The sequence below is a fragment of the Bactrocera tryoni genome, unplaced genomic scaffold (assembly GCF_016617805.1).
Source record: "Bactrocera tryoni isolate S06 unplaced genomic scaffold, CSIRO_BtryS06_freeze2 scaffold_11, whole genome shotgun sequence".
In the NCBI taxonomy this organism is placed as follows: domain Eukaryota; kingdom Metazoa; phylum Arthropoda; class Insecta; order Diptera; family Tephritidae; genus Bactrocera; species Bactrocera tryoni.
The window spans coordinates 13,889,594-13,904,951 of record NW_024395824.1 but is presented as its reverse complement, the minus strand read 5'-3'; the positions used below and the strand labels follow the sequence as shown (position 1 = coordinate 13,904,951).

Genomic DNA, 15,358 nt, shown 5'->3' with positions numbered 1-15,358 from the left:
CTTGCGACTGTTCTTGAGTAAATTGGAACCTGATATTAACAAACTTATTAAACAGCATCAGATTCATCCTTCACATTAGTTTTTATATATGGATCGATTATTTTAGTTTTATTTTTAATAATATATTCTCTGTTTTAATACTATAAAGTTGTGTTTCAATAATCATTCTTATTGGCAGGTGAAGCCCGTAAGAGTTAACTTGAGACCTAAGCCCTTTGAAAGTTACCTACTGCGCTTAGGTTTCAAGTTGCTGGTTATAGTAAAAGTTTCGTTTAGAATTCTCCGTTAATATACATATATAGGTCACAATAATTAATTTGAAGTTATAGTGGTTTTTAAATAGGTAAAAAAATGGGGGCGCTAAAAAAATATTTATTCTCAAAGTGGGCGGTAGACAAAATAAGTTTGGGAACCACTGATATATAATATCACAAATAGCCTTGGCAATATCGTCCTGTGAAAGACACAGTGAGCCAAAATTTATGGATGGTAAGTTATCAGCTGAAAATCTGGAACTAGTAGCGTAAAGCAGAGGGAATGGCCGAACACGCTCTTTTAGATTTTACAAAGTTCCAAAAGAACTTAGGGTTCGACTTAATTGTAGACTCCGTGTTATTAATAAACCTTTTATAGAGGAACTTATCCAAATCATTAAACAGTTTTGTGTAGTGCTGATATTGAACAAAGGAAACATGAGATTTAGTTGAAGAGAATTTTCTATAACATTTATTTCTAAGATTTTTTAGACGTTTAAGGTCCTTAGTGTACCAAGGCAACTTATATGGTTGTATGTGTTTGAGCGGGATATTATAATGACAAAGATCCTGAATTGATTTCCTAAAAATGGAGAAACTATTAGCTGTATTAAGTCCCGATAGTAAATCATCCCATTTAATTTCAAAGAGCTGATTGTTGAGTCGTTTAAAGTTACAAAATGCAAAATTAAAACCAAGCCCATCAATAGGTTTATCAGGAGCGATAAGATAAGTATCCACCTCAAACGCTAGCGGATAATGATGGATGGTGGCTGGAGTAATTGAAGAGAATCCATCAAGAAACCTAAATTTTTAATTATCACTGAGAAAGACTAAGTCAAGAAATCGATCGAGACTATTTCAATATGAGTTGATTTGAATCAGATTGAGACCAAGCAAGCTATTAATGAGAAATAACTCCTGAGAAGACGAAAAATTTGAAGGAATAAGAGCAGGACTATAGGAGCAACCAGACCAGACGATATTGCTTAAATTAAAGTCACCCAAAAGACAAATATTATTCTCTTTCACCTTATTTAATACCAGCGAGGAAATATTATTTGCGTGCAACTTATACAACTCTAGCGGACTATTAGGAGGGATGTAGTATTAGACTGCAATGAACAGAGCATCATTGACACAGATACATAGTTGGTCCAGAATAGAATCTTCATTCTCAAGCATAATTAAGCGAGGACGATATTTGGGATGAACTGCTAAGAGAACTCCACCCCCTCTTAGACAGCCAGTTTCTTCGTGATCTCTGCCCTTGCGGAAGACATAATAGAGATTTGAGTCAAAGTATTCGCTATCAAAATAACTAGAATTCAGCCAAGTCTCAACAATAACGATAATATCGATATCCAAACGTGAAGAAAAATTGCGAATAATATTTGATTTACACCTAATACCCGATAAATTTTGGTAGTAGACCTAAAGACAGGAGCCAGTTGAGGAAAGTGCAGAAAACGCATGAGAAGAATCGCGATTAACAGGCGCATTAACTAATCTGCAGCGCTGTTTTCCCCTCCTTTTGCAAAAAACTTAAAGGGACGCAACTTAATGCCAGAAGGCCACACTGAAGAGGAGAAAACGGCATTAAAAAAAGATGGGGACACACCTAGCTTAAAGTTTATCCTCTTAAGATTATTAATATCGGTATCTTTCTTAATTAGTTTATAACATAGAAGATGCTCTCTATCAACATTAGCATGTTAAACAACAAAAGATATAACATCTTCGTCAGTGACTGAGCTCTTAAAGGCAGATAAGTGAATCCATTTCTTGAGTATGACGACATCAAGATCAACATTGGCATTAACACCAACAACAGTTGAAGTGGCTGAGGATTTTTTGTCCCTGGTACTCACTTTTAACTTCAAATTTCTGTAAGCAGTAATTGAGGTAGAAGAGTTCAGGTTAACAGAATCATCAACGGCGACAGATTGAGCAGCATTGACAGCGACAGGGGGGCGAACAGGTTTAGCAGCAACTGTTGGATTGTTATTGGCTTTCGAGTGAGTGTTGATGTTCCTACCAACAGCGTCAGCATATGTATTGGCATTATTATTATCAGCAGCAATAGAGCGAGTGGAGCAAGCAGCAGACAGAGCAGCCGAGAGTACTTTCGAAGTAGCTGGAGCGAGATAATCCATACTCACACTATCGGTGGGAGCGGAAACAACAACGTTCGGCGACGGAGCATTTGTACCCGCAATAGTCGTAGAAGTAAAGATAGAGTTGGCAGTAGTTGAAGCTGCAGAGAGTGCCTTCGGTGCAGCGGGAGCGAGATAATTCCCACACACATTATTTGCAGGAACATCAGCGTTAGACGGAGCAGCGATTTTAGAGTCATTTGTACCAACAGCAGTCGCAGCAGTGAGAGAGGGGTTGGCAGCAGAGATAACATTCGAAGCTGGTGCAGAGAACTTGCCATTATCGGACAATTTTTTATGCACAGTGCAGATCTCTGATTTGAGTTCGTTAAGCTTAGCGATTAACGAATTACAATCATCACATAATTGCTGTATTAACGGGGCATCTCGACAGGATAAAATCTATGTCTTGCGAACTGTCAAATCTATTGCTATTGCCATTGCCAAATCTGTATGTGGGCATTTGTTATCATAAGATAAACATTTGCGCAAAGGCGTAGGGTAGGTAGGTTCGAGCTGATGTAGCGCATGCTTTGAGCTCTTCAAAAATTTATTTTATCATTTGCGAAGGTAGCATTTGGGTAGGTAGCTGATGTAGCGCATGTTTTGAACCCTTGAACTGTTTAAATCTTTTATGTGGAAAATAAAACAAGGATGAAGATCCTTTTTTACAAATGTATTTCTGGGAAAAATAAGATAATAAGAAAAAGATCCTTTTTTTACAAATGTATTTCTGGGAAAAATAAGAATTCATATTTTTGGACTACTATGTCATAATTGTGGCATACATTTTATATACCAATTAAAATAATAAATTTAAAATGAGCAATGATATTTTGATTTTTGCTAGTGTAAATTTATTAAATTTAAGATCTCGCTTATTCCCAACCCAATTTGCATAATTTTTCTGTAAATTAACAATATTGAACTAAATATTAATTTTTTGAAAAAATATTATTTTGAAAATGTACTTTATTTTTATAATATAACACAACTGTCTTAATACTCGCTCTTCTAATTTTCATATTACCGAAATGAAAATGCCGTCGGCATATGTGCAAATGGGATATGTTGCATCTTCGAAGTTTTCATAGAAATGAAAACTGCGCTGTCAAACTGCTGAAGTGACAGCTTATAGCTTACGATATATGACATACGATTTAGTTTGCAATATATTGTAAGATATAAGCAATGTGGAGTCTCCACAGGCAATAGGCACGGCAATACAGTTCGCAAGACATAGATTTTATCCTGTCGAGATGCCCCGTAACGCGAGCGCATTCGCTTATTCACTTCTCAGTTAACTTACTTCCAATAAAAGAGAATTAAGCACTATATTTCTTTATTATGTTTGTTATGCTCCAACAAAGGTTCAGTTACTTTACTGTTCGATTGTTCAGCATTTTGTTGTTGCGAACTTATATTATGAGTGCACTGAGCATTGCGCACTGATGGCGACGCAGGCGTCGAACGAATTGAATTTCTCCGAACTACCGCGCACACTTTACAGTAAAAACCATTTTTAGATTTCAGCAAGAAATCTACATCAGCCTGTGATAAATTCACACACGACAAGTGAAAGATTTGATTGCATACATGGCAACTAATCTTGGGCTGAGCACGGTCAACTCTATGCCCGCAAACACACGGCATTAATAAAGATAAAATAAAAGAACGCGGAGCAGAAAAAAAATACGTCAGTACTCGGTGACGACTTATTTCAAACTATTAACATCTTATATGTAAAAATAAGTTGGGTTTTTGTCTGTTCGCTATAGCTGATACTGTTGCATGAAATGAAAAATGGCCTGAACTACTTTGAAGGGTATCCAATTTGTAAAAAAAAAAAAAATCGGAAAACGCTAATTTTTAACCGACCTACGAGCGTAAGATTAAAAAAATCATCACTTATAACAGAGAATGTTAAATTTAGACAGAATGTTATTTAACATTTAGCTAAGCTGCAACACGCTGATAAGATCGAGTAAATTCTGAAAAGTATGAGCAATGTAATATACCAAGAGACTTTTTGAATCTAGCGCCCCCTGGTGGCATTGAGAATTTGCGTTATTGCGTTTTAAGTGTCAGGATGTTTGTGTTATCGGTGCGAAAATTTGCTGCGAACAAAGAGCCAATATTAAATTTTGTTTTGAAATCGGTAAAACTTTTACCGAAACTTATCAATTGTTGAAACAACACGCTGCAGAGTGCACGAGTGGTTTTAACGTTTTCACAGTGGTAGTGAGGACATAAATGACGATCAACATGTGTTCCAATCAAAATCGGTGATCACCGCAAATTCCATCAAAACTGTACCTGAATTCATCAGAAACAGCCGAAATCATTATTGAAATTCATGGAAATGGAATTGAACATCTCCAAAAAATCGATTTATCGCATTTTGACCGAACATTTGGGCTTATGAAAGGTGTGTGCACGGTTTCCAACATTCGAAGGACATCATTAAAAAGGTTTATGTGAAGAAAAAATCACATTTTAACCATTAACCACTCTCCGTATTCACCTGATATGGCACCGTGCGACTTCTTCCTTTTCGGAAAAATGCATTTACCCATGAAAGGAAGGCGTTATGTAGACGTAGAGGCCATTCAAAAGGCTTACACCGGCATACCGGCCATACCGGCCATACCGGCCAACGAGCTAAAACACTTCTTCGACATGCTTTTGGAACGTGCAAAAAGTTGTATTGAAGCAGAAGGAGACTATCTTGAATAAAATAAATTGATTTTGCCGAAAAAACCATTAGTTCGTTTGTTTTTTTCAAAAGTCCTGTTTACTTTGGAACACACCTTGTAGGTTGTAATTAGTGAAAATTTAATGTGGAATTTAAGTAATATTTTTAAATATTTTCTATATAATGTTCACATGTCTTGATTAAATCGCCCTAATAGCCTTTTCGCACAGGAGTTATTTGCTCAATTTACGTCTTATCTTTGATCGAGTATCCAGCTGTGCGGGAGGCAAAAACTGGTTTCGCAATTATTATCTTAATATACTAAATTAATTTGGCTATTCGAAAAGACATTAATGCTTCATATTATATAATTTAGCTGCAAAAAATATCAATATTTTAAATATAATGGTCATTGTCTGACAATTAAGAATTGTTCAAATCGAACGGCATTGCTACCGATCCAGACGAAGCAGTGAAATATTCTGTTGAATTTTTTGAACTCGCTGGATTAACCTACGAATGCCACCACTTAACTTGCGATCAAATATTGGCTCACCTATCATTTCGCTTCTAAAAATATTGTTCATCAACTCGCATTAAGATAAAATTAAAGAAACACCATTGATTATAACCAATTGATTCTAAAATTGAAGTTATTTCACATTAAAGAATAAGGGAATTATTTAATTATTTGTGATTACATACTTTGTTTAATGTCCTAATAGTTCAAAATATCAAGCAAGGCAACGTCTGTCGGTCCTCTAGTAAATACATATTAAAAAAAAAAACAAAATCCATTCTTTGCGAAATAATTATATGTGATAAGTATTTCTGTATCACTTTAATAGTATATATGTTTTTTTTTTTTAATTTAAATATGATTTTAGTAATCAATATGACCTCACTTGTTATGTATTACTGAAGATGTATGAAATGGTATCGACCTAATTAAATTTTGCAATAAAGACAAATCTAAATTTGCCCAGTACTTTTAAATTGCTCTTTTCAATTCCAATATTGTTTGAATTGAGTCCCATTAGCATTTACTTTCTTGGACAGAATGCCACCTAGATTCTCGATGGGACTTAGGTCCGTACTTACTGCCGGCCATTTCAATACATTAATGTTTTTGCTTTCTAAAAATCCTCGAGTAGACGAAGCTCTATAAATTCAGGCGTTACCGTGTTGACAAGTCGACGTTTCATCATAAGCGATCCTCCTTGAAAATTTCTAGCGAATAGTAATATTGAAAACCGTCGGGACCATCTAAATTAAACGTTTTTTCGTCGCTAAATATGACGGATTGCTACAATGTGTCTGACAAAAAATACTTTTCTGCAAACTGAATTCGCGCCAATTTGTGTATTTGCAAAAGTCTAGGTTTAGCACTTCTCTTTTCATATCGAATGGTGATATCTGCATTCACTATTTGTTGAACATGTCGAGTAGTGACTGGAAGAGACAATTTACAACGAATTAGCGAGGTACCACCTGGCATTTGTTTGTTTTAAGGCAGGCATTAAATTTATTTATGCGAATACTTACCATCTTTAATATAAATAAACAAACAAACACGTTTCTGGTCAATCAATTTTCAAGCGATATGGATCTAATCGCGCCAAACAATGAACTGTCCCATATACTCATTTCGCTTTGGCTAATCCGAAATTTATCAACAATTGTAATTACATTTACATGTAATTAAGTAAGGCCACTACAAGTGTATCCAGCAACAAAAACTAATATAGCGGTGAAGTATATATACATAATGTTATTGCAAAAGTGTTAGTGGATATAAAAGTGCAAAATATAAGTAAAAAAGTAAAATTAATTTTAAATCGACAAAATATGTACTTCAAATAGTGATCATTTTCAACTTTAAACGCAAATATCTCGAAAACTATAAATTTTTGCGGCTATAACTATAAATATTCTAGATCTGGAGAATCTCTATCCGACCATACTCATTTTATTCCCGAAATCCTGGGACCGTATAATAAAGTTTTCCCAACAATTATATTTGTAACGCACAATAAATTATAAAATATAAATTAACTAGCGGCCCGGTAGATGCTTGGCTACGTATAGAGTGAAATAATAAAAAAATGTATTTTAATATCAAATTCATTTATTCGAACAAAAACATATTTTTTTTTAAATTTCTAGCTATTTTAAAACTTAAATGTAATTGTTTGAATTGAAATGGCATATCAGTTGGAATCATAGGGATACGCGGTATCAAAAAACTTCAAGATTCAGTACAGGTAAAGGATCAACAGATTTAATTCGTGCATTACGCTCACGCTGCGATGCATTGCTTGAGTGCGTTCATATGTAGTATGAGATCGTAATGGCACATCATTTGATTTACGCGTTCGACGACCTATAATTGCTACTGGCACTTTTCCTTCATATAAAAAAGAATAAATCTAATTAAAAACAAATTTCATCTATTGCAAAAGAATAAAAGAATAATTGAAATAAGGCTTGCAAACGATATGAAACACCAACGACTCTCTAAAAAACTAGGAAAAGTACACGCACACATGTGCCTAGTATTCATTTGAACAATTTAAAAATATAAACGCAAAGTAGTACAGTCATTTGGTCGAAAAAATAGAGGTTACCTGGAAAGTTTTCCGGGAGTTTTGAAATTTGGCAATTTTATAGATTTTGGTATGCTCTTGCCAAATTTGAACTTTGCCACCTCGTATGTTTGCCGCTCGCGCCGCCATATTGAAAAAATGGCGCCCAATAATAACTCGTTTCCGACTCATTTTACAGGAAAAGCATGTATATATGTATAAATTAAAGTAGAGGAAATTTCCTACAATTTATGTCCTAACCTTTTCTTTCCTAAAATCAATAGTTTCGGCATACGAGCACCGTAAATTATAATTCAATACACGTTTCGGCAGAAATACTCATTTCCACACCACCATGAGGTAGAGAAATCGGCGGATTTTTGTATCGTGGTATCTTCAGTAGGTCTAATCGACATCTGACTCACTATTTAAATATTTAGGTCAATTTCCGTCGCTTCATTCTTCTTGACGGACCAGGTGTTGGGTTTTCATCGTCTTCAATACCGATTGAACTATCGAAGACGGAAGTTTCTTCGGCATCATCGACTATAGGATCTACAGTTTCATCGTGGTCCTCTTCGTTCTCGATTTCATCGTTTATTTGCTCGAAAATAGTGACCGTTTCTTCTTCTTCAATGTCGTCTTGTGACGGAAATGGCGAATTATCGCAAGAACCACCACAGTTTGTGCACACAACGGAGCACTTTAGTTCTGCTTTTCTGCATCCGCAAGCTTTTTGACAACCTTTCTTGCATTTGCAAGAAATAAGTTTCAGTAAGCTTTCCGGAGCAGGGGGATCGAATGTAGTAACAGGATTTTTTTCGTTTCCATACCATTGATGAATTTGATGATAATTTCGAAACGAATGTTGTCGTGCTGCTGATTATGTTGGTGGTAGCGACGCAATATTTAATTTTCTCTTATTAGTCTTTAAGCTTAAATTAGGTAAGAATCTCGGAATTCGATATACCCATTTATTTGTCTGTAAATACTAGATACGAATTCCGGTGAACTTACTATAATGACTGGACTATATATGCTGATGCTGTGAAGCATGCATATCTATATTTATTTAGAGATGTACTTTTCCGACTTTTCACATCGCTGTAGCTGTATAATGCGACAAGGAAACGTTCTCCAGTTTTGGCAGTGTTTTCTGGATCTGCATTTGGATTTTTAAATACTTCGATAACCTCGTTTAAATCTGGGTTTTTTGGAGTACTTTAATAAATTTAATTTTTCCTTGATAAAATAATGCCGATGTGGTATCACTACCACTAAAGGCATGTAAAAATGCAATATGATTTGATCCTGTTTTATCTTTTATACTGTTTATGGAGTATATTTGTCGTGAAATTTTTCCTTTTCCTGGTTAGAGGATGTATATATTTGGATGCGTTGATAGCGTTGTCAAAAGAACGAGAAGATCTATATCTTCACCGTCAACTACAACGAAATCAAATGCTGATGAGAAGTTTATTGCGGTATTAATTATTAACGTAACCGCATCTTCGGTGGCTTGTTTAACCACGAAGTGTTCAGCTTCAAATTTTATCTTCAACATTTCAATGAGGCGGTTCTTGTTTGCATCGTTACCCAGGAATTTACTTTGGGATACGGTTGGCGCCATTGATTCGTCGAAAAGTATGTCTACTGAAGCAATTTTTCGTGATCGTCAGGATCGTTCTACATACTTGGTACTACGGGATGCTACATCTTCTGGATATCCGTCAAATACTATAATGGCATTGGAGGTGTAGTGCGATCGGACGTAAGCAATGTATTTATTGCAAATAGATGAAAATGATTCGCCCTGTTGTCAAACGACTCGGTGTAATAAGTATCCTCCATCGATGATGTATATCGTATTTTCAAAATTGATATCGCCAGAATGGTGTTCAAATGCCTGATACATCGTGGATTTGATACATTTGCGCATGCCCTCATCATTGAAAAGGGATAACGGAATTGGACCAAGTTCGTACATAAGAAAATTTTCAAGTTCATCTTCAGAATCTTTAGCGATGCACATTCTTTGGAAAATTAACAAAGGATTAATCGGGACAAACTAGTTTTCTATCCGAATGCCTGTACTCATAATACCAAGTGATTTTACTCTATCATTACGTTTAAACAGTTTTACAGTATGGAAATCACTGCCAATGATTATTCGAAATGTTCTTATTGCGACATGCTGCTCGGAACTGGAAAAAGCTACATCGCAAAATTTCTCAACCTCGTCACAAATATTATTTATATATTGCATTCCTTTATACCTGCGGAGACATAACAGACTAGGTAGACATGGTAGACTAGTAGTTAGTTAGGTTTTCATTCTACGGAACAATATTTAACCTTCATATAATTTTTATAATTTACAAATCACAATATGAGCAGTGTTCCAGATTTAAGTTTTTTAGAATGCAGTCCTGCGCATAATTAGTAACCAATACCAGTCAGCTGATTGCTGAATGCTGAATGATCCTTTTAGCCTCGCATTCGTAAACTAGTAGTTTCACTCTAGCTTAGTGAATGTAAATGTAAATCAAAATATGTGAATTACAGACATACATATATATGTATGCACATATGTATATATCATGTGGCGTTATGCTACAATCCGTTAACCGAATGTATATTTAAGGAGATATTCAATAAAGAAGCGGCCTTTTTCGTAATAGACGGTTGTACGATCCAGACGTGCTTTTTTTAATTGACGGAATTAATACAACTTTTGTATAGCACATTCTCAATTTTGTAAATATTACACATTGGTGTGGATGTATAATGGTTTACGCCGAAACTATTGATTTTAGGAAAGAAAAGGTTTCGACATAAATTGTAGGAAATTTCCTCTATTTTAATTTGTATATATATGTTTTTCCTGTAAAATGAGCCGGAAAGGAGTTATTATCAAAAAACTGCTTTTGGGTGCCATTTTCTCAATATGGCAGCGCGAGCGGCAAACATACGAGGTGGGAAAGTTGATATTTGGCAAGAACATATCAAAATCTATAAAATTGCCAAATTTCAAAACTCCCGGAAAACTTTCCAAGCAGCGTTTGAAAAACTACGCTACTCTCGTAGCATTTCATTTTACTCTTGCTACCGCTCTCACTTTGTCGGGAGCCACAGCGTAGCCTAAGTATAACAATGTAAAGTATGTGCTCTACTCTGCTTCGAGTTTTGTTAGGTAAAAAACTATAGCTGGAGCGGGAGCAAAAAATTAAATTCTGCGCTATGCTCTGGCTTAGCGGTAGCAAAAAATTGGAAGCAGTAGCACAGCAGAGCAAATGAAAATTTCCATGTGCTACAGCTCCCGCATGTGTTTGTTGTTTTTTCTTTCTTTTTTGCTATTTTCTGGCATTTACAAGTATGGTACAAGTTGGTATATAAAAGAAAGTCGTTTATAACTCAAGAACGGCTGAACCGATTTGGCTTAAAATTGGTGGGGAGGTAGTTTAGAAGCAGGGTAAGGACAGAGGATACATTTTATCTCTTTGTACTAAATTTCAATACAGCTCATAAATACAAAAATTATACTTCAAAACATAAGCATTTGTTCAAAATTTATGTAAGAATCATTTGAAAATTTTAGTAATTCAAAAATAGAAAGAAATAAGTAAAAATTTTCATTTCCAAACATGCTTAGTATATGGGTTATACTGATTTTGCTTCTTAACCAGGTAGTTGGAATTTTCATCGTCAAGGCACTGCGGATACTTTGCTAGATTATTGGTCAAGGACGCAAATGCATTCATAACAAACCAAACGCGATATCTAACATAAAGATATAACGGAATAATCGGAGTGTTGATAAAAAAGTTTATTATAATTTTAGATATACAGAAATCTTTTCGATTCTTTGCAATATACATTGAAGTATGTATATGCGTACAATTTCAAACTGATTCTTTCCCACGAAATTCGCAATTTTTGTATAACTGACATGAGCTACAGCGTCTTAAGTCAAAGCGATGCCATATAATACCTCTGATCTGTAGGAATTTAAAGATAAAAAACAAAGATTGTAGTGTATTTTCTATGGAAAATTTTTGCATGCCTCGGTCCAGTTCTTAATGTTAATATGTAGGGCTAAAATTTTCAGGGAATTTTTTTTTGGGGTATTTCCAAGGAAATTTCGTGACGGGACCGAACAAAATTAATAATTCAAAAAAATAAAAACACCCTAATGTATATAAAAAGGGGGAAAGTATATGTATGTAGTTAAAATTAATTTCGAAAATTCATAGTAATTAAGTATTGTAATACATTTGGAATAGATGATGTTCTTGGTAATATAAAAATGGTAAATATTTTACATAATAAAAAAAATTTTAAAATTTATTCAATTATTATCTAATTCACTTTATTAATATTTTTCTTAAAATATTTGATTTTAGATTTATAAAGGCACTTGACGCAACAAGTGCCAAAATGATTTGCATAACATTGTTTTGTTTGAATTATTCAATTAATTCAAATATTATGCCAGAAAATAGCAAAAAGAAAAAAAAAAAACAACACACCGCTCGTTTCCAATTGGTTAACGTCAAAACCTGCTGAACTCGATTAGCTTTCAAAGAAAGCTCACTGGAAGTGAGAGAGGAGTTGGACATCTCTTTATCTCTGCATCTACTAAATAGGCCGAACAAAGCTTAAAGAGTTTGGATAGCAATTACTTTTTATATTTAGGGGTTTCACATAGTCTCATAAAGTTATAAATTACAACGATCCGAAAACATAGCGTTCAGAGTTCTATTTGCGTAAACTTGTTTTAATACGCAATCAGACAACAAATTTTTTAAACTAGTGTAAAAATGTATCATTTTATGATTTTACGATGCTTTATGACACGTTGTGAATACTCTAATTATATTATTATTTTTATATATTTTGTCCGCGATGGACTCTTAAACTACTGAACCGATTTTAGTAAAATTTAACACATTGTGTCCAGTCATAAATAAAAAACACAGTGAAAGATCTATTAAGTGGAAGCTCTATAAAGCGGAAATCTCTATTAACTGAACAGAAAGTCTGCCTTAAATTTGTCACAGGGTTGTCCGTAAAGTAATAGGACTGAGTCGATTTAAAAAACTTATTGAACCAATCGTTACAATTCTTTAAAAACTTTCTTTCTGCGTCGATGCAGTGCTGCTAGGGCGATTTCCAAGCAATGAAAGCATCATGGAAGGCATTCTCCGCAATAGCCTTAAGAGCCGAGGTGCATGTTGCTTGGATTCCCTCTGTCGTCTCAAGATTACCTTTTTGTCACGGGATCATACTCAAAAATCCATGACTCGTCACCTGTGATTCTTCTTCTTTACTTGGAGATTCCAAGCGAAGCCAGGTCCTTCTCTCCTGGTTTTCCAACGGAGTGGAGGTCTTCATCTTACTCTGCTTCCACCGGCGGGTACTGCGTCGAATACTTTCAGAGCTGGAGTGTTTCGTCCGTTCGGATGACATGACCTAGCCAGCGTAGCCGCTGTCTTTTAATTCGCTGAACTATATCAATGTCGTTGTATATCTCATACAGCTCATCGTTTCATCGATGCCAGCGCGCAAAGCACCATAAGCTTTCCGCAGAACTTTTCTCTCGGAAACTCGCAACGTCGTCTCATTAGTTGTTATCATCGCCCAAGCTTCTGCACCATATAGCAGGACGGGAATTATGAGTGACTTTTATAGTTTTGTTTTAGTTCGTCGAGAGAGGACTTTACTTCTCAACTGCCTACTTAGTCTGAAGTAGCACCTGTTGGCAAAAGATATTCTGCTCTGCATTTCGAGGCTGACGTTGTGGTTGGTGTTGATGAAGGAAGGAAGGAGAGCACACTTAAATTCCAATTGTAATCGATAATTTTAGTATGTTGGGGGCATCAGTCGCTAGATCGCCTTTGCTGGTTCTAGAAGAGTATGCTTCGTTTTTGAAACCTTCTGTTAGTCGCCGCATTTTTCCGCAGAGTTTTCGAGCATAACCCCTGCCGGCCAGCTTGTCATGCTCTTCATAATCACATATTTCGGCCTCTTTCTTTTTCTGTCTGCAAAAGCGTCTCTCTTCAACTCTCAGTATCTATCCCATCCGCATGTGTTGTGGTCGATCGTAACGTTGCGAGGTAGACAATCTGCTTTCAGTCCTATTACTTTCCGGACAAAGCCTGTTTTCAAAATTAAACCTCAAGTACAAGCCCTTGGATTCTTATACCGACAAAAACGTTTTCGCCTTTTGTCGTAAATTAAATTTTCACTGTATTGAATAGTTTATTATATGAATAACTAGCTGACTCCGCAGAATCCAGCATCCTGCCTTGTATTCGATGGCTTCGTCACAATCAGTCGGGTTCCTTAACACAGTTTCGGGTCATGAAGATTAATTACAGATTCAACTTTGAGACACAAATGATGCGGCGTATACCAAGCTTTTCCAAAGAATTTAGAAATTCCACAGGATAATTCACGGCTTCGTCTTCATTGTCAAGACAATCGGAATGTGCACATTTCCATTTCTTAGCGAATACGATGTAAAATGTCTTCGGCAATGTCATTTTTGTTCGTATCCCATAATTGACGCCGATTTGAAGGCTGATATGTTGCAATGTCATCGCGAAAAGTGTGCGAACTTCAGTGGCATGCGAAGTAGCTATCGCATCGTCCATTCTTTGATTCCAGTGATTATCATGTTCCAGCAATTGTATTTGCTGGCAGGCTTCTCAACAAGATTCACACACAGTTCGCAATGATTCTAATGAAGTTGAACCGCGTATATTAATCAATAGCAACCAAGGTAGAAGCAATCGTCGTTATCCGGGTGTATTGCGTAAATTGGTCCTAATGCATTAGTTGAGAGCCTGGATATCCATCTGCTACTCGGCTTTGCTTTCTGCGTAACCATTTCTTCGACGATGCATTCCATTTATAATATCACGGCATTTCCGAATAGCGCAATGTTCTCGCAAACGGATCACTGACGCAAGTTGAGAAACAATTCGTCAATGTCAAAATATTTTTTGTCGGTGTTTCCGCTGGCTGTACTGTATTCTCTGGGCTTAAATACACTCTTTGGCCTTCTCCAAATGAACTGCGAGATGCACAACAGTCGGAAAACGTTAGAAAATTGCAACAGAAAATATCTTACAAAACGCTTCATTGCAGTATACGTATCAATACTTGATACTTGCTAATCTCTTCTCGTTCAAGGCCACTAACCGCCATGTTGCTTTCTTTGGTGACGTACAAGGGCGTAGCCAGGTCCGCATGTAGGGTGGGGCTGAAAAAAAATATTTAATTCCAGTAACTTTTTTATATTATTTTTATACCTTTCATGCTAATAAAAGTTTTCTTGGATTCGCTGAAAACTCCTCCACAATTTTCGTTTCCATTTCCGTTTGATTCTCTTTGACTAAAGCCCGATGGGTGCTAAGCATGCATAATCCTGAAAAAATAAAATTTACGTACTTAATTATTTATAAAAAATGTTTGCTTTTATTACCATTCAACCGATTCTCTCCCATTGTTGTTCTCAGCCATGTCATTACTTTTCTGAGCGTGCTGAACGACCGTTCAACAGTGGCACTTGTGCAGGGAATTGCGAACAGAATTTCAAGTCCCTCCCTTATCCTCGGATAAAAATCTGAGCTATTGTAAGTACATATTGAATCTAACTCATCT

General features: G+C 35.7%; 1 protein-coding gene across 1 annotated transcript in view; it reads right to left on the bottom strand.

The window, feature by feature from the left end:
* Window positions 1-8,126: 8,126 nt before the first annotated feature.
* Window positions 8,127-15,358, bottom strand: part of LOC120779788 — a 30,577-nt gene continuing 23,345 nt past the window's right edge. Inside the window, exon 6 of the mRNA XM_040112164.1 lies at window positions 8,127-8,332. Coding sequence (XP_039968098.1) covers window positions 8,127-8,332 — 206 coding nt within the window. The remainder of the gene's footprint in view (window positions 8,333-15,358) is intronic.